At 42.0% G+C, this 25591-nt stretch overlaps 1 protein-coding gene across 2 annotated transcripts in view; it reads left to right on the forward strand.

Moving 5' to 3' along the window:
* The first annotated feature begins 671 nt into the window (after positions 1-671).
* The window catches only part of LOC725870 (chaoptin), a 100800-nt gene continuing 75880 nt past the window's right edge, over positions 672-25591 (forward strand). For both annotated transcript variants that reach the window (XM_001121669.5, XM_006561478.3), the window contains exons 1-2: positions 672-1079; positions 7452-8065. In XM_001121669.5, the coding sequence (XP_001121669.2) occupies positions 8035-8065 (31 nt within the window). In that variant the 5' untranslated portion in view covers positions 672-1079; positions 7452-8034. The remainder of the gene's footprint in view (positions 1080-7451; positions 8066-25591) is intronic.

Raw genomic sequence — 25591 nt, forward strand, 5'->3', positions numbered from 1 at the left:
CCCCCCTGTATAAAATTCATGACACTATCCAGACATTACCCCGTTATTGAACATAATGATCCACTAAAAGGCAACTCTCCTTCGACATACCGTTGATCAAAAAACCATCGTCTGGATATCTTCCTCTCTGCTTTCATTCTCATGGCATTCCATCTTTAAATACTCATCCAAATTAATAATCTGGAAAATAACCACAAATTTCTATTATTCCATCCTTTTTCGCAAATCGAGAAAACCAAAGTTCAAGAAACAATTCAACAATCTATATATTACAATCTTATTTATTACCAGAACATCTTTTTTCCTCGCACATAGAGCGAGAGAGAGAGAGAGAGAGATAGTAACGAAACTTGCAAGCCTGGGCCGTCCAACACCCTTAAATTCGAGGCGACTGTAACCTCTGTACCTCGGCTAAATCGGTCGAAAACTCGCGTCACAGAGGATCGAATGCCCCATCGCTAACTCATCCCATCGTCTCGGCTCCTCCTCCCCCTCCTCGCCTTCCGCGGAGTTGGACCCCAACTCGACGTTCTGTTCATCCAACGCCGCCCACGCCGCCCTCCGCCGTCCACCGTTCAATCCAGCCCCCCCTCCCTCTCTCTCCCTCCATCCCTCTCTGTCTCGCCACCCCCCTCGCGTCTCGCGCCGGCTCCATCGCTCCCGTCGACGAGTCGGGAGGCTCGCACAGTCAGCCGGCGACTCTTCAATGAGAACGACGACGGCTGCGTGGCCGGCCGCCCGTTCTCACCGTGTGTCACGTTTCCGTCGACGGAAATATAAATGCGTGTGTCCAAGTGCGTGCGACCCACCCCCTCCCCATCCCCGCGAGATTAACGTCGATACGTACGAAGAATCGTGAGAATTCGAAACCTATCTCAACAGTGCGCTGCTTCCTTTCTTTCTTTCTTTCTTCCTTTCTATTTCCATTATCCCTCGCCTTCCACAATCCTTCTTTTCCCCAACGAACGAACGAGGTGGTGCTTCGATCAGAGGAGAATAACAGAATTTCCAGAGATACATACATAAGCATCGTGGAGAGGCTCGATCCAGATCGAGATCAGAAGCTGAGATATATAAAAGTACGCAGTATTGTGAATATGTTAATAAAGATTGTGCTTGTGAACGAGGGGATTTTCGGGTGTTTTTGCTCGGGCAGGGATTTCGGCGTTGGTTGGTTGGTTGGTTGGAGAGGCGTTGGTTCGAGGCAAACGGAGAATCGGTGATGATAGAGGGTTGGAAGGGAGGAGAGGGTCGGGGGTTGATTGATGACGAGCCGTGGATATTCGGTTGTGCTCGGTTTTGCGGTATCGAGAGGCGGGAGATGAAGTATCTTTCGCGGTCGGGCTAGGCTGCTACTATTACAGTGGACAATCTCGAGTTGGTTCGAAAATACGAATCCACCCCCGCGTTTCTCGGATTCAATAATTCTCTTCGTACGATAAATCCTCGTGCTTTTTTTTTTATATAGTTTCAGATTTTACGGAGCAGGTTATCACTTGTTATTCCGCCCAGTGGTGCAACTATAATACATCCGTCTCGTTTTCGAACCGTAAATCCCCGATGAAACGTGAAAGTTGAAACGTGAGCTTGAACAATCAACCTTATAAGTTAATATACTATACCATTTCTTTCTTTCCCTCCTCTTCCTTCCATATTTATTAAACACTTCCACGTACATTTTATCGCGAAAAGCTTCGCGCAAAATCTAATTTATCTATCAGCAAGCAAGTAGAAAGGGAGTTTCAATTTTGAAAATACATTACGCGAATTTCAAATAAGGAGGACAGAATTCTTGAACATCCCTGTTTAACGTGGATCTAATTAAAGAAACCGTGCTGAGGGAACGGATCGCGAAAGAAAGGAATGGGAAAAAGAGATGCGACGAGCCGTGTCGAAATTCTCTTCCAACCGGGGATGCGAGGGACAAGCTTGAACCCTCGGTGGTTTCAAACTGAATTTAAACTGCGCGTTTCAAAAAACCGGGTTTGAACCTCGTTTAACCACCTGCCCTGTGAACGGGGCGAGCAAGTTTAATAAAGGTGACGGCCGGGAGTGGAGAGGGGTTAGTTGGCGCACCAACTTTCTTTCCCGAGGACTTTTAATCTTGTGATCCGTCGGTCCGTGCCAATCTCGAGTGGCGAGAGGGGAGGGGAGGGCAGAGGGCAAAGGGAGAAAAAGGCCGCGTTGTTTCGACGCCACGACGACGACGGCGGCGACGGCGACGGCGTTCGTGTTACGTGAAAACGCGCAACCCTCGCGCCGGCCATCAGCTTTGCTCGTACACGCAGCCCGATTAAATCGTCTGAACGTAGGAAATATTCGTTCGTAACACGCGTACCTTCAAGATTTTAGAATTTTAGAATTGTACGTTTTCTGAAACTTTTCATTTTTACGTTTGTTTGGAACGTTGTTCGTTGATTCGCGTCAATTAGGTTTCGTCTCATCGTCGTTAATTGGAGAAGAGGGTGGACGATATAAAATTTATAATCCGGCGAATGTAATCCGAATGTGATGCGCGTTTCACGTTTTTTTCGAAATTTCGTTCGTTTGCCCGAAACTTGATGGACCTGTATGATTTGTACGTCGCGTTGATATTGGATTTGTGAACAGCCTGGACACGATTTCGTGAATTTGTGGCTGTGCGAGGAAAAAAAAAAAAAAAGGCTGGAGATATTTCGGAAATTTGTGTTCCAACAATATTTCGCGTGATAGATTGTTTTTTAAAACGAGCTGGATTCCCTTGCACGATAAATTATTAATATTATTGAAAAGATAAATGACAAGTTGTAATTTATAAATCTCACTCTTCTTTTTTTTTTTTTTTCATGATTTCATAAATTTACGTCGAACGGGATGCGGCTTATGATTTATTTAAACCATTTTATTCGTTATCGTCGTACAGAACAATTTATTAACTTTTCTATTTTTTTTTTTTTTTTTAGTAAAATATCATACCGATAAACAAATTTTAATATCATTAAACGAGAAGATTTATCGAACTTTAACCGCGTAAAAATTATTTTCCCTAAATTTCGTATGCAACACGATCCGATAAATCACAATTCGTTCCTTAATACATCTATCGCTGAGAAGATGATTGTTCCGTTTTTGTTCCAATTACGAAGAACGCTTCTCGTTAGAAAAGATAGAGAGAGAGAGAGAGGGTGAAAAGAAGCAGAACGTTCATCCACAGAGCGTGATTCATGGTGACTCGTGTTTTCGTTAAGGAAACGAATATAAGTGTCGGAAAGATTATCGACCAGCGGAAGCTCCAATTGTAACAATTCTTCTCCTATTACCATTCATTCCCATATCCGAAGAAGCGTACACTCGGTATCAATTTGCGGAAAGGGTTAACCTAACGTAATAGATATATATACTCCACGGATGTTTACAATTTTACGTTATAAACAAGAAACCCTCGATTGTTAAAATCGATAGAGAAAATCGATAAATTGTTCCAAACGCGTTCTCGAAGAAAGAGAAAGAGTCGAAACCATTCTCCTTCGTTTTTCAATCAGACGTGGAAAGAAAGAGTAACTCCACTACTATTCCTAAGAATACCGATTATCAGTTTTATACACGGTTGCAAACGGGATATTCTTTCTCCCTAACTTAACCTAATAAATATATATACTCCACGGATGTTTACAATTTTACGTTATAAACAAGAAACCCCAATTGTTAAAATCGATAGAGAAAATCGATAAATTGTTCCAAACGCGTTCTCGAAGAAAGAGAAAGAGCCGAAACCATTCTCCTTCGTTTTTCAATCGTGGATTTTCATCAACGAACGTGGAAAGAAAGAATAACTCCACTACTATTCCTAAGAATACCGATTATCAGTTTTATACACGGTTGCAAACAGGGTATTCTTTCTCCCTAATCTAACGTAATAGATATATATATTCCACGGATGTTTACAATTTTACTTTTGTTTACTTTTATAAACAAGGAACCCCCGATTGTTAAAATCGAGAGAAAATCGATAAATTGTTCCAAACGCGTTCTCGAAGAAAGAGAAAGAGTCGAAACCATTCTCCTTCGTTTTTCAATCGTGGATTTTCATCAACGAACGTGGAAAGAAAGAGTAACTCCACTACTATTCCTAAGAATACCGATTATCAGTTTTATACACGGTTGGGGGTGTATTCTTTCTCCTTCCTCCAACTCGCTCGCGCGATATTTCCACGATCCTACGAAGAAAGAATGGTATATAAACGGTTGTATCGATTCTTCTTGGGCCGCATTCGTTTCCGGGCGAGAGGAGAACGGTTGCCACCACCGCACCACCAATCGACCACCAACCGTCGTCGTTCCAGCAACGTCGTTTCTCTCGTCGGTGCGCGGAAGTGACGTAGGATGACAAATGAAACAGCCACAATGCTCGCGATCTTGAGCTTGATTTTATTCCTGGAAACATCCACTTTACACGTACCTCCCTCCTCCCTCGGATAAAAATACCCTACGGAGGGTAGAAAAAAAGTTCGAGCGAGAAAGAAGAAAAGAATTTCGAATCCCTTTCTTCGCTCGAAGAATCCTTCGTGACCCTTCGAGAGAATTATTATTAGGAAACGAGGGGGAGATAAAGATGTAGTAATTGGAAGAAGAAGAAGAAGAAGAAAAGGATGGGACGATTCGTCCGGGTACATGTCAAAGGAATATCAACACCGGTTGCATAAATATGTATACGCGTTATTTGCATCGCAAACGCGGCGCGCGATATCTTTGTTCCCCTTCCCCTCCTCTCGAACGAACGCATCTCGGAGGGGTGGTAAATTCGGCCAGCGAGGGAGGACGACGTACCGATATCTCGGCATTTTGCCCACGTTCCCTCGAATCACATTTTAATGCAAGGATCGACGCATGGAATGCGCCTTCCTGCCCCTTCTTTCCCTTCTTCCTTCCTTCTCCTTCTCCTCGATTAGAACCCCTGGGACGATCACCACCCACCCTCCTTCCACCAAGAAACTCTCTTCCTAGGAAAAAGAAAGATACGAAAAGGTGTCGATCTCTCCTCGCCCAGAGATCTTCTCTCCTCGCCTTCGAGAGAAAGAATTCGGAAGAAACGAGATACCACCACCCTTATTTCTTCCATTCGACGCGTCATCGTGATGCAAAGGGTCCGCCAAGGGCCATTAACAGTTACGAGGGATATCTCCATATCTTTCGACTCGATGCCTCGTTTAAGCCTTCGACGACATCGCCGATCCGAGATCGTAAAACGTTGGGAATTGGCTCGAGGAGGGGTTGTGGCTCGTTTCACGGCTTCGTTAAGGAAGGCCGTTACGAGGGATAGTCTGAACAAAGCGAAGAACACCGGCCGCGCCGATAAACCGTGCCGATTTACGAATATCGCGAGACCCTTAACGACCGTTGCTAATCATCTCCTTCTTAGGGAAAGGGAGGGAAGGCGATTCCCTCCCTCTGTATCTAAGAGGGGAAGGGAGGAGGTGCGATTACAACCGCGAATTCGAAAAGCTGGGATATAACGATGGGAATTTGTGGGAGAGAATAAAATGAACCGCTTGCGGTTTTAGAGTGGCGTTTAGCCTGGTTTAGCGGATGAAGCAGATGGAGATAGATGTGTTTGTTCGAGAGAGAGAGAGAAAGAGAGGGTTTGGCGGGAAATTGGGATAAATTTATACGTGAATAGGAAGATTGGAGGAAATTTTCGCGTTTTTAGATCGGCATAATATTTAAATGAATACAAAAAGAATTGGCGGGATGAATTTATGGTGGGATGCGAGTACAAGTTTGAAAGAGTGGATGGAAAAAGGGTGTTTTGAAGATGGTCGAACTGTATAACTATGTAGTGTTTAACGTTCGAACGATATCAGAAAAATATTTCCCTTAATTCGATATCGGAGCTCGTTATATATATATTTTCAAAAGATTATCTGAAATATCTCGTTTCACTTGTGAACAAGAAATAACGGAATAATGTTATAAATTGGAACGAATATCCGATGAAAACATTGTCGCTGCACACGAGTCATGTGTGATGGTGGAAATTTGAAATAATAATAGTGGAATCGGCGATACGGTTCAATAGGGAAAAAATTGTTGCAGTATTGTCAATATTGGAAAACAAAAAGAAAAAATATTATTTCGCCAATTTTTTGCCCATTGCCGGGAATCCGAAATTACTTTGCATTGTTTTCGAATGAAATTCGCGGAGAAAACAACAAGATTAAAATATAGAAGAAGGGAAACAAAAAAGTTGAAATTAACATTTGCAATTTTCAATTTCGAATTTATCTTCAAATCGATAACCTTTTTCTTCTTCTTTCCAAAATTAAACTTTTTTTCCAAATATTCCAATCTCGCTTTATCGCATACTTTTTAAAAGGAGTAACGTTTCATCGCGAGATATAAATACCGTTAAACCGTATCGACTATTACTTTCCTTGCCCCTTGTAATTGGACGAAATTGGCAATTTCGAAAAACACTGCGTCGAATCCTAAAAATTGGAATTTCGCGTAAAAATCAGCGTAAATTATGTTCACGTTCCGGAGCAGCGAAGCCGTTTCCAAGGTGCACGAGAAAAAAAATTTTCTAGTTTCAGTAGGAAAAAAATTCCTTTTTTCTCTTTTTCCCTCTCGCGGTAAACACGTAGCAATTTCGATAGCGGATATCTGGTGGCGCACGCGCGCCAACTTCAATTAGCGGTCGCTGGCAATTAACAATGTACACGGTACTCGTTCGCCGTGGCCGAAAATTCGGAGGAACAGCGGATACGCCGTGAATTAACGATTAAACCGATCGAACCGCCCCTATCACCTCCGTTCCCACCCACCCCATCCCCCTTCCCCCCTTGCCCGCCGCAGATTTATCTTCCCGCATTTTTCCCATCGCGGAAAAATTTCGCGGCGCGCGAGAAAAACAGGGGGGAAACGGCGAATTTCATTCGATATTTCCAACACGCTTTTTCACTACTCTTTCTCTCCGTTCCTCTCCGTCCGCAAATAGGCAAAATCCTATTTCCTTGATCATCCTGTCGCTAATTACTCGATAATTTCCCCGCTGTGCCTTTGTGCACGACCGATAAATCGAGAAATTTATCGGAGTTCCATAAAGCGATACGATTCGAGGGACAGCGATTCGAATAATTAATTGGTTTTTTTTCCCCCCCTCCCTTTCTTTCTTTTTTTCCAACGGGATCCTCGTTAAAAGAGTACTATCCGTTTATATCCGACCAATAATCGCGTTTATCAGAAATTTTTCTCGAACAAGATTTTTTTCACCTCCACGAAAACGCGTATCTCGTAACGAAGATCGAGTTAATGGAAATTAACCATCGATTGAACCGATCCTCGAACTCGGTATTTTCATTCCTGAAAAATTCCCGACGCGTTTAAAATCGTTCCATTTCCAAAATTCAACAAGACAAGGATAGTTTTCATTTTCCCTCGTTCAATCGAAATCACCGGAATCGTTTATTGCGCAGGGAAGGAGGAATCAACCGCGAGTAACACCCGCAATTACAATCATCCCAAGAATCCGGCGTATCTCGGAGGGAGGAGCAAGGAAGAAGGGAGGCCTCCTACCTGTCTTCGACGAGCAGCAGAGTTCTTCCACCGCCCCCGCGAAAGGAACAATCGATGGAATCGACGTGGAATCCACTCTAGGCGAAGGTGAAGGCGCCAACGACCACCATCACCCCTCCTCCTCCTCCTCCTCCTCCTGCTCCTGCTCCTCGCACGAGGTCGAATCGCGATGAGAATCGTCGTGCGCGAAACAACGTTTCATCGCCCCTCAGCCTCGCCCCGGCCTCGAAACTAGACGATGCCCCGCGACCTCTCCTCCCCCCCTCGCCCAGTGTTCACGCGAGCGAAGCTCGGCCGGCCCCGTTCAATCGAGAAGCGCGCACGGATGGGTGGGCGATCGGCAATCACGCCGATCGAGGAGGCCGCCAATCGTTACTAGAAGCGGATTACGATGGCCAGCGCGACGGGGACGACTCGTCTCGGTGTTCGCGCGTGCTAGTGACTTGCCAGTGTCAAAGTGGAATTACGCTAGTGTGGATCGGGATGCGACGCGCCGATATCTTCTCCTCGATGGGTAAGTAAAGTAAAGAAAAAAAAGTGTTGCCGCGCTTTCGAAAATTATCTCCATCTCGAACCGCGTAAAACCTACCCCCTCCTCCTACGTGCCAGAGATTAATTCATCCTCGATATCCTTCCATATCGTGATTAATGATCTCGATCGCGCGTCAACCCGATCATTCATCCCCGCCGCGTTTTATCGTATTTTTAGCCTCTTCGTACATTCGATGGATAGATTGCTTGACACTTCGATTCGATTTTTTTGAGGAATGGATCCTCGAAATGGGAGGAATATTGTAATTTTTTTTTATTATTCTGGAGAAGACGTGTTAATAAGTATGTAGATATCGTGGAAAATTATGATATATTAATAAATGATGAAATAGTGTGAAATTTGAAAAAAGAACTACACGTTTCTGGTCGAAGGATTATATAACAACGACGACACCTATTTATTTACAATTTCGGAAGCGTGTCGAAAGATGAGAAAGATCGGCGCGCCTCCTTTGTTTCCTGGCTTTACTTTGACGGAGCTTAATCCGTTTATATATCCGCGAGGTGGGGCTGGATCGGGAAGGAAACATGGTGAAAATTTTCAATCGGCCGATCGACCGTCCATTTGCCGGATAAATTGTTTTCCCTTTGTTTGCGAATTCCCGCCTGAATTTTTCGCGTTCCCCCGTCAACCCGAATAAGGCTAAAATCTCTCTTTGCGCCAGCTTGTTTTTCCCCATCACCTGCGCTTTTTCCCCATCTGCAACCACTGCGGCTAAGTGCGTTTGACGCGGCAAGGGGAAAAAAGAGAAAAATCCGAATCGCATCGAAAACGCATCCTCTCGATTTTCGATTCTGAGAAGAAAAAGAAGAAGAAGTTCGATAAACAACGAAACATAAAATGTGAACGATTTCTCGAATGAGATTTCTTATAAATGGCAACTTGGTTTTATTCTATCCAACCATTTAATTTTCTTTTTCTTTTTATTCTTCCAAAGGAAGAATATTGAACTGTCGTTTGAATCATTCTCTACCTTCGTATTTATAATATCGTATTTATGAATACGAAAGGAAAAGAAGAAAACGAAACACGTTGTCAACAATTTTGAGAATACATCGAGAAAATTTTTTTCTTTTTATTCTACCAAAGGAAGAATATTGAACTGTCATTTGAATCATTCTCTACCTTCGTATTTAAAATATCGTATTTATGAATACGAAAGGAAGAGAAGAAAACGAAACACGTTTCAACGTTGTCAACAATTTTGAGAATACATCGAAAAAATTTTTTTCTTTTTATTCTACCAAAGGAAGAATATTGAACTGTCGTTTGAATCATTCTCTACCTTCGTATTTAAAATATCGTATTTATGAATACGAAAGGAAGAGAAGAAAACGAAACACGTTTCAACGTTGTCAACAATTATGAGAATACATGGAGAAAATTTGAGAACAGGTACCGAAGAACATTTTCAACGCCCCTCTTAAAAGCTTAAAGTTCTACCAGGAATAAGAATAATCGTCCAACTTCGATTATTCCTCTCCATATTTGTCTTCCAACTTTCGACTCGATTGAAACGTTGCTCTTTCTCTCCGAAAATGACTCGGATATGGATGTAGAAGGTAGAATTCACGGGGTAACGGATATATTAAACACAACGGGTGTCGAAGGGAACGAGATCGAGCGGGTCTCAAAGGGGAGAGGCGCGCAACAACATCGAGGAGGAGAGATATTCACGGGGGAAGTACGGGCATGCATCAAAGTGTCGGAAATTGTTTTACATTTTACTACGTTCGCGGATCACACGGCCCGATCGAGAGCACGTAATCACACTTCGCACACGTGACAAACGCTATTTGTCTTCAAACTTTCTCGCCCTCTCCGCCAATGCATGCGCCAACTTATCCACCTACCTACCCACCCCACCCCTCCAGCCCCACTTCCCAACGAAACCAAGCCAACCCAGGTGGAGGAAACGAATTCTGTGCTATGAAATACCAATTACTCTTTCGTTTATTTGTATAAAAGCTACTATGAGAGAGAGAGAGAGAGAGAGGAGAGAATTCCAACATTTTATTTTTTTAAAAATGAAAATTTCTAATTGAAACCTTTGCGATTATGCGGGGCATACAATGCGAGGGTTGTTTTTTTTTTCTATCCAAATATCATTTTAAAGGGATGAGAGTCAATGCTGCTCAGAATTTCGAAGCATTTCCATTTTTTTTTTTTTTTAATGTAACAATATCGCGATGGCTGTAGATAGAATGAAATTTTGCGATTCAAAATGTTCGGAGTTTAATGCTCTGTTATTTTGTTGGAGGGAGAGGAAGGGAGAGGGGATTTGAAGAAATTTGACAAAATGTTGAAAGCTGTTCGTGGGTTGGTTGATCCTTCTGAAAAAGATTTCTCCGCGAAAAAAAAAATGAAAATCACTCTATGCGTAATCTATTGCGAGCTGCGTAGTACAAATTTTCATTAAAATCGTAATTTTCGAGTTAGATGAATTTCCTTGTAAAATAGCGAGCCACCGTATATATCGTACTGTGTTGTTAATTTGAACGAATGGCAAACGCGACATTACAAATTTTTTTCGCGAGAAATAATCCCTCCTATATATACGATAGTTAATTAATTTTAGCAGAACAAGCTTTTTTTTTTTAATTATTAAATTTTATAAGGTAAGAGAAATGGACTACCTTTTTCAACACTGAATCACGTTCACACAAGTGGGAAAAAAAATATAAAAACTTGTTGATTATGATATAATATAGTGATATTATCGAGTGAACTTGTAACTAACAATCTTTCTTCTTTTTTTCTTTTGAAACTCATACGATGTTAATCGAATCAAATAAATGCGATGGATAGATTCTTATAGGAAACTATTACACGTATTCTTTTTAATTTAACAAACACATTTTTATCGCGCAATAATTGATCCTTTCCGCTCCAATTAATTTGAAGATTTTTTTTTTCTTTTAATACTATTTTAAGCAGTTACGATATTTCGTTCGATCGTTTGTTTTGCTCTATCCACGCTCCTTCTCATCTCGAGATTCGTCGCAATTGTCACATTGCATTTCGAATTTAGCGATCCAATTAACCTCTATTGATCCAATTATCCCATTCAAGTTACGAGTTAGATGTTAGATGTTGCCAAAGACGGTATTATTTAGCAAACATTAAATTGGATAAGGATATTATACTTTGCGGAGAAAAATTTAATAAAACGCCACTCGACTTGCTAAAAACGTGAAATTTTTACATTTTAATTCGAATCGAGAAAATGAAATATTTTACTTATTGCTGTGTAGAATTGAAAAAAAAAAAGAACATTAACGATATGAAATAAATAATTCGATAATGATCCCAGAATTTACTCTAAATCCACAAATATTATTTAAAATTGCATCAACAATTAAGGATTTTCAACGTAAGATTACTTGTTAATCTTCCTCATCTTTCCAAAAACGATTCTCCTACGATTGTTCTTACATATCATTACAAATATAATCGTGACTTTTTGACTCGAAATCGTTTCGCAGAAATTCGGGGGAAACCGATTAAAAGGAGAAGCGAACTGTTTCATTTCGTTTATTTATCAATCCTCGTCAAATTTACCGATAGCGGAATATTCTTCGATTAATTGTCACCGATTACACCGTTAAATACGATACGATTCGCGCATAAACGATCGACGCCGAATTACTCGGCTCGAATTCCACGGAAAACAGAGGGAATTCGCTTATTTAACCAAATTCACGTCGATGCCAGAATCGAGATAACGCTCGTGTTTCGCGGTCGGGATTTCGCGGATGGAACGAAATAGCTAATTAAATTCTTTCCTTCGAGCCTTTCCGGTTCGCCAATAATTCGTAAATAAACGAAGAAGCTTTTTCTTTCAAAAATCTTCTTCGACGATCGATAAAAAGTTCGTAAAATATCGTTCGAAATATCCCAAATTCTTCCCAAATAAATTTACACAGGGAGAAACCGGTGTAAAGAAAACATTTCCATAGAAAAGGAATTTTAACTGATGAATGAATCGTTTGTCTCCTCTATGTACTTCTCGTTCAATTTTTGTTAATAAATATGTAAATAATTTTTCACCATCACATGTAACGTTAAAACATTGTATAAAAAAAAAAAAATTGTTCTCTTCTGTTTATCCGCGGTATACATAAATCAACGCGTGTCACGCGATTTCATAGAAGGGGAGAGGAGGATAAATAATCCCCGATATTTATCCTTCGCGTAATAATATTCATCTCGGAATTTTAACACGGGGATTAAACAACCGTTACGGTCGAAAAACAAATTCGAAACGATTTCACGGAAGGGAGTCGCGAAAGGCAATTAGAAAATTAGCAGATAATCCAGAGTTACGAAGCGACCCTTCCCTTTTTCCTCGTAGGAAATCTCTCGCCTCGCGACAAAATAACGACCCCTTCCCTCCGTAATTGAATAAATAGTTCGCCGAGCGAGAACAAGCCGTAGTTCCCTTTTCTGCAAATAATTGACTCCCGTCAATATTTGCGCCTGAAATTTATTCCCGTTCCCTTTTCCTACGAAAATATATAATATAGAAGCGAAGGAAACAACGACGAGATTTCCAATTTCTCGAGCAAAATTTCAAAAAATTTCACATATGTATATAAAAAAAACCACCCTCTTTCGATCGTCTCGAAGAAAAGGGGAGGTTTTTTGATTAATTAAATTAATTGCAACGAAAGAAAGATTTCCCCGGTTTCCATCCATCCATCCATCCATTCATTCACGGACAGAGATATTTGCCGGCCACTCGAAAGCGCGCCGCACTTTTGGTACGCGGCCAAAGAAACGTCCACTCCTCGCGGAAGACGCCACCCCGATGCGTTAACGGGATATACGTGTATAATTTATCCAACGCAAAGGGCGCAAGATTTACGACGTCGTGTATACGCCTCCCTCGTGTTGTTTCGGCCAACCGTTTGTTGGACGACGTTGGATTAATATTGACAGTACCAGAGAGTATCTCGTTCGTGGCAAAGGGAAATTTCAAAGGGATTTTTCTAAATATTTCTTTCGTGAAATTTTCTTTACGAAGGGAGGAGATTGTCGGTCACTCCAAGGGGGTCACTCGTCCTTTAAGGGGGTTTGGCAGGCGCCGTTTAATGACATTCTTCGGGATTACGAGGGGAATTGGAGGGAATTACCGAGGCGAAACGGGTGTCAGCCGGCTGATATCGTGCCGGAAGGAACAGGGCGGCAACGCGATAGTAATTGCAAGAGATCCTTGTAAACGGTGCTGCTCTCCAACGCGGCCGTCTCTCCGTGCATTCCTCCACGACCGCAAGCATTACCTGACGTCCCTTCCGAGAATCCGAGCTTGCCGGGGGAAATTTACGCGTGCCCCGACCGAATCTCGATGAGTTCTGACGGGTTAACGATGTGCATGCGTTAATTTCCTTCCTTCCTTCCCCCTCGTCCCTCCCTTTCGTTCGATAAATATCACCACGAAATGAAACGAGCAAGCGTCTCGAGAAGTGAAAAATTTGAATTACTCGCGAATAAAAGTAATTTTTGAATCCAAGATTGAAATCTCGTATCTCCAAGTTACTTTTGCAATCTTTTTATTATGAAAGGCGCGCTGTCCTAATATTAACTTTTATTTTTATATATATTCGAGTAATATGCGTTGGGTTAGCGATCGATGCTTATCCTCGCGACAGGGAGACAAAACATTCGCCACGATTTTGACAGGAAGGCATTTGGAGGGCGCAGAGTGAGCGTGATAAATTACGAAACAACCCCGTGTTCCAATGCGGATAATTATATCACGGAGGGGGGGAGAAAGAGAGAGAAATTTGGAAGTTGAAACGCTTTCGGAATTGCTACGGGCCTTCTTGCCGTTCAATTATTCCACTATCTATGTTTAACGCGAAGAAAGAAAACACGAGGAGGAGGAGGAGGGGAGGGTTTGTTGCGACAAGAGACACGGTTTTTGCGAGATTGGTATGCATCGAAACGACAGGAATTCAACAAACTTTCAACGAGCCATTGTTCGCCGTACTATATGAAATTAATTACTCAACTCCTAACGAATATAAGTTACTCTTTAACAAAGCGATCTTGACGAGCTCGTTAGAGTATCGCGGCCGCGTTTCAATTTAACGACCATTCTTGATTGCCTGTAGCTCTTCAGTTCATTGTTCGATTAATAACGATTCATGTATTGTTCGCGAAATAGTTTAGTTTAGAATTTATAAGAGCGTCCACGCGTAAAGATAGCCAAAGATCCGTTTCCCCTTTGAAAATATTCGAAATATTTTACCTCCAACTTGCTCTATTTTCGAAATTGGAAGAATTCTCTTCTCGTACGCAGTTACATCGTTTTCTCATTTCGAGAGAATTTCGAACGATATATTCGTCGACGAGATTCTTTCAAGTATTACACACCCGTGCAAATAAGTTCCTCCTCTCTATTCGAATTCTTTATATAGCGAAACAACGTTCTTTCGTTTCCAGAGATGAGCGCTCCGAGAGTTTCCAGTCCTCTGCAACAAGATTTCCAACGATATAGCGCGCGAGAAGCATCGTTCGCTTCATTGAATTCACGATGAGAGAACGTATCTTACGCAAAAAACATCGTACCAAAGATTTAAAACCGAAAACTTCAATTTGGAAGACAAGATCGTTCCGAAATCGACCAGACAATTGATCTCATACATAATATACCCGATTTACGTATAATATAATAAAATCTTGAATTTTGGGGTCGAAAAAGGGTAAAGAGAAACAATTATTATTCGCATATATATCCAATAATTGTCTAATCGAAATTAGAGAAAGTTAACGCAGCTTGGTAGAATAGGGGTCGAATCATCGAGAAGATTGGGGGCGGGATGGCCGTGCGTCTGACACCTGCGAGGCAAATTAATCCGCGACAGCTGTCTCGGTCGTCAGAGGCCGATTAAGGGGGTAGTGGTAGGCGGGTTGGTCGCGTAACGAATTAGGTCTGGACCGGTAGCTCTCGCGGAAATAGCGATCGAGGCCTCCGGGAGGAGGCTTCATCGGTGACCGGATAACCTGACCGCGCGCCCGCCGATAAGCCGAGCGCTAGTCGCGGCGGCGGCGGCTTCATTATCGCACGACAATGGGGTCAGATCGCCGCGATTCCTGCCCGAAACGACTCCACGATCCATCCACGCGGTCTCGATAAAGCGGCCGGCGGATTTTTATAATCGCCCCTCTCCCGCCCGTTATCTGCGTTATCGGTGGAACGATAGCGGATAATGCGGGCCCCGGCCGATGGATGTTGCGCCACGGAACAATCTAGTTATCCGGACCATAATTCTTCCTCCCCTTTCGCCCTCTCTCTTCCTCTCTTCGTGGGATTCTTTTTTTTTTTTAACGAAACGGAATCATTGTAAATAGGTTTCTTTCCGCGATAACCGAACGAAGTGGGGGGCGAACAAAGTGCGATATAAATTGCATCGCTCGCTTGGGGGAAATAAGAAAAGGAGAAAGAATAATATGGATGTGTGTGTGGTTGAAATTGTTTCGAAGCGAAATCTGAAAGAATCTTGGAGAGATCGTAAAACGTAACGAAGAATTATATCGAAATCGTCGAGCGTTTGATTTATACGGAAATTGCGCAAATGTTGACGTACGAAGAGAGAGAGAGAGGAAGAGGGAAAGGGAGAGAAACAATTTGAAACGCGAGAATATTTATTTTAACAATGGAGGGAGAAAAGTGGACTTATATTCGTTAATCGGTAATAAACGGAACGCGATAGAGAAGAGGGTTTTTTTTTTCCTTTTCTTTTTATCTGAAAAATCGCGATAAAATTCGAATCGTCTATGTCGATTGAAAAGATTATTTTTAGATATATTGCTACGCGTATAGAAACAGAGAAGCGCGTGTTTTGCCTCGATAATTTATTTCTGGAAAATAAATTATCCGAGGGTGGATTGACGCATTATGAAAAACCAATAAACGTGAAACAATAATCAGTTCGTCGTTACAATGGGACCGATGATCGCTTCGCCATTGTTTCGTCAATCAATTGTTTTCATTCCACGGGTTCACAGTTTTAAAAATTATCTTACTATTCCTGTTAATTTTCAACAGCGAACAGAAGTTAAATTTGCAGAAAAAAAAAAAAATAGGTAGAGATGCTTAATTTACTCGAATGTGATTTTTAAATTATTGGAAACGAATTATTTCAAACGGAGCTTGTAAAAGATAAGAAGAAGATAAAGAATTATTTTTTGTCTAATCCTGATATCTCAATCGGTTATCAAGATACAAAGACTCGAAACATCCTTGAGATAAGCGCGACTCCACCCACCACTTGACTTATACTTTTTGGAAAACGCACTTCTAAGAATCGTGCGTTTATCAAAAGATTGAAATAGATCACGCGTGGAACAAACGACAAAGTATGATGGACAAAAGTAGCGAACGAATAAAAATCTACGAAAGAAAGAAGCATTTTAAATTTCACGCTTGTAATCATAAAATCTCGTTCGCGTTAATAGAAAATTATTCTCCTCGGAATTAAATACTGATTTAAAGTTTCGTTGATTTTCCATTTCCACGCGATAGACGCGTTTATTTAAAAAAAAAAAAAAATATTGCTTGTATTGTTCATAAAAAAAAAAAAAAAAAAGAAAGAAAGAAATTTGCTCGAATAATTTCCAATTTTTATTAACTCCGCGAATATTTTATTTGGTCCGCGTAGCCTCTCTCGTTTAAAAAATAGCGATGGGAATAATCTTCTCCCGAGCACGAACAAGACGAGTTTCCCAAAGTTTGAACAACTTTCCCTCGAAAATCCCTCGAAACTTTTTAACTTTCTTCATCTTGACGGGGGCGGGTTTCGCGTCCCCTGGACGCCTATATAACCGGGCGGGCAACAAAATAATCTCGGGATCGCGGAAATATATTTATTCCCGCGAGAAGAACGGGGGAGGAGAGGCCGGGCTAATTAATTAGAAGCGTTACGCGGGTTACTTGAAGGTAATTGCTAGGTCGGCACGGCGATACGCGAGTTACGCCCGGAACAACATCGGCCATTAATTTCGTGGAAAGTACGGGAACCACGGGGCGCATCGTGGAGAAAAAGCAATAAGTTCTTTCTCTTTAATGTCTACGCTCCCGACTCGTGGCCGGAGATGAATAAAACGATATTTCGAAATTAAAGGAATACTTTTTTCCCCCTTCACCAAACCTAAGTAATTATATTCTCCTCGCTTTATCTCGGATCCACGAGCCATTCGTCTCTAGGATGCGAGTCGTCCTTCCTTCCTTTTGCTCTCTCTCTCTTTCTCTCCACCTCTTCCTGCAAAATATCCTGATAAAATGCCACTCGTGGAGATAAGCGGGGAACCGGTGTCGTGGAAATTTTCTGGAACGTCGCGTCCCGACGTTCGCGTTTCATCGTCGATTGGTCCCTCTCATCGACAACACCGATGCTCTCTCTCCACGGAAATCTCCATCTTTCCACCTGTACGTATATATTCCGCACCCGTTGTTCCAATCCCCCTTTCTTTTACATTCGTCTTCTTTCTACGACCTTTCCGCTACGACGACTACGCCGAAAGAAAGAGAAGATCGACACCGGAGCTTTTAAACTCCGAAGATAAAATTCATCGAACGATTTACATTTATTTTCATCAAATTAACCCTTCCCTTTGTCAAACTATCTTCCATCGGTATATCTTCCTTTTAATTTAATTTCGAGGATCTCCGTTTTATATTTTCTACTTTTCTCGATTATTCCAAAGAAAAGTAAATAATAAAGAAAAGTTGTTCGGTCGAAAATCTTGCCGAAAAATCGATATATCGAAATTATCAAACCGTTTAAAATATCATTACGCAGTAATCGATTTCAACAGTGGTTTCAATCGTTCGTATCCTCTATCCTCCATCCGAATCGATAATAGAGTTTCATCGAACACCTTTAAACCCCGTTCCATTGGCCCTATTAGAGGGAGGGGGATGGAGAGAATGGAGAACTCCATCAATCCGCTTCGCGGTTTGATTGAGTGCCAACGGAGACCTGTCAACGAGGTCCAGGCATAATATCTCGCGTGTGATAATCGAGTCTCGAATTGGGGAGAATGGCGGTCGTGGATTACAGATGATCGGGTCTCCGAATTACAGAACCTGGAGCACTCGCCTCGTTGCCTCTCGTAGCTCTCTATCTCTCTCTCTCTGTCTGCCTCCCTCTCTGTGTGCACGAATCATTTCCATCCTGTCCCACCGCGTATGCCGTCTCTTAACACTTTGATGGACGGCCTGTTGAAGGAAATACAATGTGCCACGTGCGCCGAAATTCCTGGGGATGAAGCATCCCCTTTACCAGGTCGCGAGGCTGTGTCCAGGTCGACGATGATTGAAACGCGACTCGTCGGAGGACGACACGTTGATGGGGCGGCGTGCGTGGATTTGTTGAAAAATATCGGGCGGATGTTGCGCTTTAAAACGTGAAACGTTTACCAAGAATGTAGCGTAATGATGAACGAGCGAGGGCGAGAAAATGGAGATGGTGGCGTCTCGTAGCGCAGCTCCGCTATCGAATACCACTTTTTATTTAAATGCCGGTTTCGAATGCCGATATCGATTGCGGTGGATGTGGATGTGGGGAATATGTTATCCATTAGATTTCACTCGAAAGGATAGAGGGGGTGGATAATGCAGTCCTTTCGTCGTTCGGAAAATACGATAGTATTATATATATATACATACGTATATAAATGAAAATTTCCACTTTACTTTATTCCTTCCCGTAATTAATTTACATTTCGCCTGGGCGACGTTCAATTTGTAAATTATCAAATTTATCAAATTTAGAATCCAATAATTTGATCGCATTTACTACTTTCGTAGCAAGCTTCACACTTGATTTTATACCTGACCAATCATCTCGTTCGTAGAAAAGGGAATTAAACTTTTCCTTTTCCTCGTTTCTTCAATTTATCCACATCACGGTCAATAAATTAGGTTCATTAAATTCTAACTCGTGTTAATATAAACTTTTAATTTCCTCTCTCTTTCTATATATGAGAGAGAGATATATAAGCAACTTATCGCTTCAAACGTATCCATCGAACGCAGAGAGAGAAAGAGAGGTAATACACGAAGGCGGCTTACAATTACGGGTCCATTCAGAGAGAGAGAGAGTCGAAATAATGAAACGAGTTAAGCAAAGTGGCTTCTGTACACGCTCTCCTTTGCAAACGGTGGCTTTTCACCGAGTCACCTCCGTAACTGCCTTTTCACCGGGGTTACCTCATATGCCGTTTGATTAACACCATGGAGAGAGAGTGTGTGCGGACGGCGCGGTTTCGGTACGCTGCACGTGACACTACGGGCCTACCATCCATTATTCCGTCCTCTCCTCTCGCGGCCCTCTCGCATTCTCTTCTCCGGGGCTTAAACTGATTTTCACCGCCACTCTCCGCCTCTCTTTCTTCCCTTTCAACCGGTGGCCGCCTCGTTTATAATGGCCGCCACTAATCGAGACAGCGAATACTCGCAGCAGCAGCCCCGCTTTAAACTGTCAGTTTTCTCCTCCCCTCCCCTCCCCGCCAAACCATCTCGGTTTCATTTGCTGAAACGTCTCCTCGATTACTCGCCTGCCTGTCCTTTCTTCTTGCCCTCCGACCACCGCCCTCGGGAGGAATAGCGCGATTAATGCTATTCGAGACACTAGTATAGTACAGTGGCGATATAAATTAACGAGAAACTTTGTCGCGTTGTTATTCGCGAATTTCTCCAATTTTGTTTCTTTTTTAATATCAGGTTTGTTTGTATTTTAAATAAATCGGAAATATCGCTTCGTGGAAAAGTTGTAAACAAAAATAACAATTGGAAGTCGAGGTAACGAGAGATTTTCCTAAAAAAAAAGGAAAAAAAAGAATATCGAACGTTCGATTCGATGTTTTTCTTTTTTTCTTCTTTTTTTTAAGGGGAGAATTTCATAGGGAAAAGTTTATGAAAGGAGGAATATAAATAATATACGCACCCGTGGTTAATAAAGTGGTGCAACGAATTAATGATTCATTCGATGTTGTCGATACTGCATCGCGCGAGGGGGTTGTGGCTATTTTGAAATGGAATACTAATTACAACAACGATAATTAATGTTAAACAAAAATTGATATTAATTTAACGATTACGGAACAGCACAAATTCGCGCAGATATATAAGCATTTGGCATTCCCAAATCTTAATTCTCGTATATACTTATAGAAAGTTTCCAAGTTTATCCAGTTAAAAATAAAAATAGAAAAGAAATAATAACTTTTATTAAAACACTTTTCTCGACTCCTATATATATATTTTCGCTTTCGTTCCCGTCAAGAAAGTAATTAACTTCATTAAGTTTCAACGAGATATAACGCTTCTTGCTTCTCTCGAGTAATCGTTTAAAAAAAAGAAGAGGTTTCGAACGAAAGAGCGGAGAGGAGGGGCGCTGTTATGCTTGAATTCCTTCCGTGTCTTTTGACGTGCAAGCTGCAGCAAAAGAAATTAAATCTCCAGATAACGACGTTATCGTAAATCCGCTCGTTCGTCGCCTCCGACTATCGCCTCCTCTCCCCTCCCCAATCACAATCGAGTCTTCCTCGCGCGCGTATAAAATTTTAATCAAGAGGTGATATCGTTCGCCGCGAGATGAGGTTAATCTCCCCCGCTTAAACGCGTCTCTTTCGTCTAAATAAAAGGAGAGGAAGAAAAATGGGGAAAATCCGGGGAACTATTGTCGTCGACACGGACGTTTCCGATCTCTCTTTGAAGATGACGAACTCGTGGAAAATACTATTTATCAATCCAGAAGAAATGCGCGCGTAGAAACCCCGCATTTCTTCTCCTTTCATTTATTCGTAGAAAAAAAGGAAGAAAGAAAGGAATGGGGGAAAAAAATCGTCGTCTCGAAAACAGAACGCATTCAAACGATCCGTAAAAACTGCACCTTTTGTCCTTTTTCCATTTATCCTCTCCGTCTCTTCTCGACTTCCTCGTCCTTTTCTTTTCGGTCTCCGGCGAAAAATTTATATATACAAAGCTAATGAAGCAAACTCATCGCGGAACGAGAGAGAAAGAGAGAGAGAGAGAGAGAGGGAGAAGCGGTTCGGTGAACTCGAAAAATAACGAAGTACCTGTGGAGTGCTACGAGAAAGTAAACGCGTCTTGGTCGTGGTACGTTTTTTTCTTCTTCTCTTCTTTTTTTTTTTTTTCATCTTGATGGATCGCACTTTGCTCGCGACCATCTTTCTCAAGCCTCTCCTCCCTTCTTCTTCTTCCTTCTTTCCTTCCTTCCTTCCTTCCTTCCTTCTCAGCAGACGTTTCCTTCCGCGTTTTATTTACCCGTCTAATGTTGACACAAAGCAAATGTCTGGGACGACAACGATGGGCGAAAAATGGGGAGGGAAATTTGGTTAGAAGGAATTTCAACGAGGATTTTATTTTTCCGAATAATCGTTTGGGAAATCGCTGCGAGATCGACGACGGGATTGATCGAAATTAATGTGGTAAAAAAAAAAAAGGGAAATAAAAAAAAAACGGGGGGAAAAATCGGTGATTCAATTAATGTCAAACAACGTCGTAGCAGCGTCGAGCGGATTTCAAACAATTTCCATCCGTGACGTTATGCTGATTTCCCTTTTAATTAATTGCGTCGAATAGCGATTGCGCGCGATTACACCGCGGGGAGGGAAAAATTATTGTACAAGTGACGCGTGTCTCCTCGCGTAAAATTAAACGCGCGAAAACTCTGCGCGTTTTGAATTCGTACCCTTTTTAATTTCAAACAATAATTCCCCGATAAAATTAAACTCGTTCCTGGATTATTTATCAAACCTAATAAAAGTCTTTCACAAATATATATATACATATACTCTTTTTAAAAACAAACTCACGTTTCACGAAGCGTTGCACACCCTCCCCTCCTAAATTCCATCCTTTTATACATCGAATCCGAATTCTTCGCTCCCGAAAAATCGATATCCACCACGTTATTACTAAGAGTCTCCGTTTCACGCGCAATTAAAATCATTCCCGGGTTGACGAGAGGCCGACAACAAGCATCTCGTTGATCCACTGAGATTTGTATTTTGATTTCGCATCGTGACGTGATCTACGTCGCCACACGACCCACCCTTAATTCATCTGCGGCCCGCGCGAACAGTGGTCCAACAACCGTGGATTATCCGTCCGTGTTACACCCTATCACCGTAATCACAACAATCCCGCCACAGTTAAGAACCGTGACTCACCCCTATATTATCCACGAAATGCACGAATGATGCATCGTGACCCGACGCGCCACCAGAGGGCGGATGCAAATAGCCGCCCCGATGGCGACGGAGCGCGACAGAACGTGACCCACGACGTGCGTGTGTGTGTATCTGTCTGCTGCGTGCGTGCGTCACCGTGCACCACACACGCTATCGGCCACCTTCGACCTCCTCCCCTCCCCTCCTCCCCCCGTTACGTGCCGCTGCAGAAACGAGAGAATCGTCGAAGGGACGAGGAGGACGATGGCGCGACGAAACGTGCGATAGGAGGAACGGGAACAGCTGTTTCCGCGCGATACGCTTTCACGCGCCGCCTCTATCCGTTCGCCGATATTCTTTCCCCGCGAATTTTCACCTGCCTTTCTCCCTTCATCCCTTTCGGCCGTCGCGGATGGAATATATATCGTCTGGAAAATACGGAGGCTCGTGTCGTTCGATTCGGCTTGAAAAAAAAAAGAGGGAGAGAGAGAAGTGTAGTGTCAATGCGAAATAGACGCACTCTCTGTTTTGACGAACAGGAAGGGGAGGGGAGGAAAATCGATAACGTTTGTTTCTCGAATTTTTTGAAATTTTTCCCTTTCGCAAAAAAAAAAAAAAGGGAATAGTAGTAGAAAATCTTCTAAAAATAGTTTGTTTCTCTCTATCCGAGATTAAAGTATTTTTTTTTTTATATCGCACGCGAGTCGACAAGATGAGAAAGATCGGCCACCTAATTCCGTTTGAAAAATGTTTCGAGTGGAATAATTCTCGAGGTAATTCCATGCAAAAGTTCAGATAAGACCCCTCCCCTCCGTGTCTATGTAACGTGTACAAGATACACGTGTGCGTGGACACACTTTATTATTATTATTATTATATACCGCGAAAACCGTTGGGAATGACCAACACGGGTTACAAAGGATAATATTATAATGAAAGTTATATTAAAGCGGTTGGAGAATCCGCTTTTATACATCCGCCAGAAGAGATAAGAGAAGAGATCTTTAAACTCGCTATGATCAAAGAACTGGGGAAGGGGGGTGCAAATTACTTCGAAATAAATCGATCGATCTCGCTGGTATCCTTTTCCTCTCGTCGCGTTGTATATTGCAGCGTATAAACTCGAGGATCGGAAAGTTTGAAAAGTTAGCGGGAAGGGGATATCGGGCCCCAACGTTGACAAATTAAATCTAGATTAAATTCAAACCCTTCCTTCTTCGCCCTTCGCCATCCCTCTTTCCTGTCTTATTTCTACGCGCGGATCCAGCCACAGCTTGATTGGAAACGGCCATTCGAAGAATTAAAATCCCAATTGTTGAATCTTTTTCGCGCAATTTCCATTATCCTTAGAAATATTTTCAATTCTCTATTTCAACACCAATTTCTTTCTTTTCTTTTTTATCCGCGATATTTTACATTTTTCACTCCAGATAATTTCGCTTATCCCAATAATTTAAATAGTCGTTCTCCGTTGTACTTCTTCAAAAAAATTGAAATATACACATGTATTTAACTCAGGATGGAATTTCCTTTCAATTACTATATATACACAATTTACTCAAATTATAATAGATCTTTGAAAGAGTGAAAAATGGCGGGCATTGGCAGCATCCTTCAGCATCTTCCAACCATCTTCTTCGACTTTTCGAATGTACTCTTCACCTTAAGCTTAAATTGACCTTTTACAAATCTGGGAACATCCTGGTATACATCCGCGACTTCTCCCGCGATTAAATCGTCCGTAGTGAAATTTCCACTACGGGTATCGCGAGAGGCGGCCGTGTGTTTCGCAGCGGACCCGTCTCGATTTCGCCGAAGAAAGACTGGAACGCGGCCAAGGGATGCCGAGGCCGCGAGTTTTGGCCAACCTCGGGCTCGTCCGTCTCCCAAAGATGGATTTCCCGGATACCCCCGGCTATCCTCCGACCAAGCTGTCGCGGACAGCTGCATTCTTCCTCGACGTGGAATTATTCCGAATCCGCTTGGAACAGCACACTCTTTGTGCGAGAACCGCGAAATATTATGTCAAGGATTCGACGAGACGATGTAATTTGTGCACATGATTGATAGATTAAGAAAAATCGATTGGAGATCAGAGGAGCGTGTATAAAAATATATTTCTTGTAGAAAGAAATAAAAATATATAAGGGATGTTAAAAATTATTAAGGAGTTTATCTGATTTTTTTTTTTTTTTAATAACAGGAAATTAATTTATTCTTTGATGTCGCGTTTATTATTTTAACCGGTTTAGAGGATTAATGCGATAAGCGATAAGCTCGGTTAATTTATTTAGTTGTTTAGCCTGGATATAGTATTTTCTGTTGATTAACAGGGGGGGAAAAACAGGTGTCTCTATTAAATTAACTGACAAGTGGTCGATGTCAGTCGCAGCGGATACCTTTTAAATCGGATTAAAATGAAATTTCGCGCGTTCCCGATTCTGCTGCAATCTGGCCGCTCGCAATCGAGCCTGCACTCGAATAATTTATTGTAAAGTCCGGTTCCACCGGTTGTTTGTTTGTTATATAGCTTATACCGAGGGGATCCCCGTCCACGGATGAAATAACACCGTAAGAAGATTTCCGCGTGTAAATACGCGCGTTACATTAGCCCGTGATAATATCCGATAAGAGGAGGGGGGGGAAAAAAAAAGAGAAAAAGAGGAAAAATTAATCCAAACTACCGATAAATGAACTTTTTCCCGGCATGGATCCAAGTTATGCAGAAAATTTCGTCAAAATTTCGCGTCCGTCTAATATTCAACCGAACCGCAATAATCGTAAAATAAAAAAATTAAATTAAATCTTAACCGGTTGCAACACCACTTTATAAAATTAATTTTTCAAAATTGTTTTCAACAAACGTTTCAATATTTCGAGAAGAAAGAGAATTTCATCGCGAGCTTGAAGGTGTGTCTGAAACTGTTCGAATTTGAAAAATCGAAACGATACACGAACACTTTCGAGTCTAATTTCGGTAAATACGCCACACATTATCCAATGACGAAATTTCGGTTTAACTGCGTCGTCGGTCGACGAAAATAGGGGGCAAAACGGCGGTAATTATAGCGGTAATTGCGAAAGGACAAGGGAAAGAGAAGCGTAGTAAGTATCGAAGAATGAAAAGAGACAGAGATATATATGTACATAAAGCGAGCAAGAGACAGAGAGAAGCGAAATCAACCGCGGAAGCGGGGCAATCATGGTAATTACTCGTGAGCGTGTTCACGTCACAGTGGCGCCCTCTATCCGGAGAAAAGGTGCGCCTAGGAGCGGCTAGAT

The sequence above is a fragment of the Apis mellifera genome, linkage group LG8, assembly GCF_003254395.2.
Source record: "Apis mellifera strain DH4 linkage group LG8, Amel_HAv3.1, whole genome shotgun sequence".
NCBI classification, from domain to species: Eukaryota; Metazoa; Arthropoda; class Insecta; order Hymenoptera; family Apidae; genus Apis; species Apis mellifera.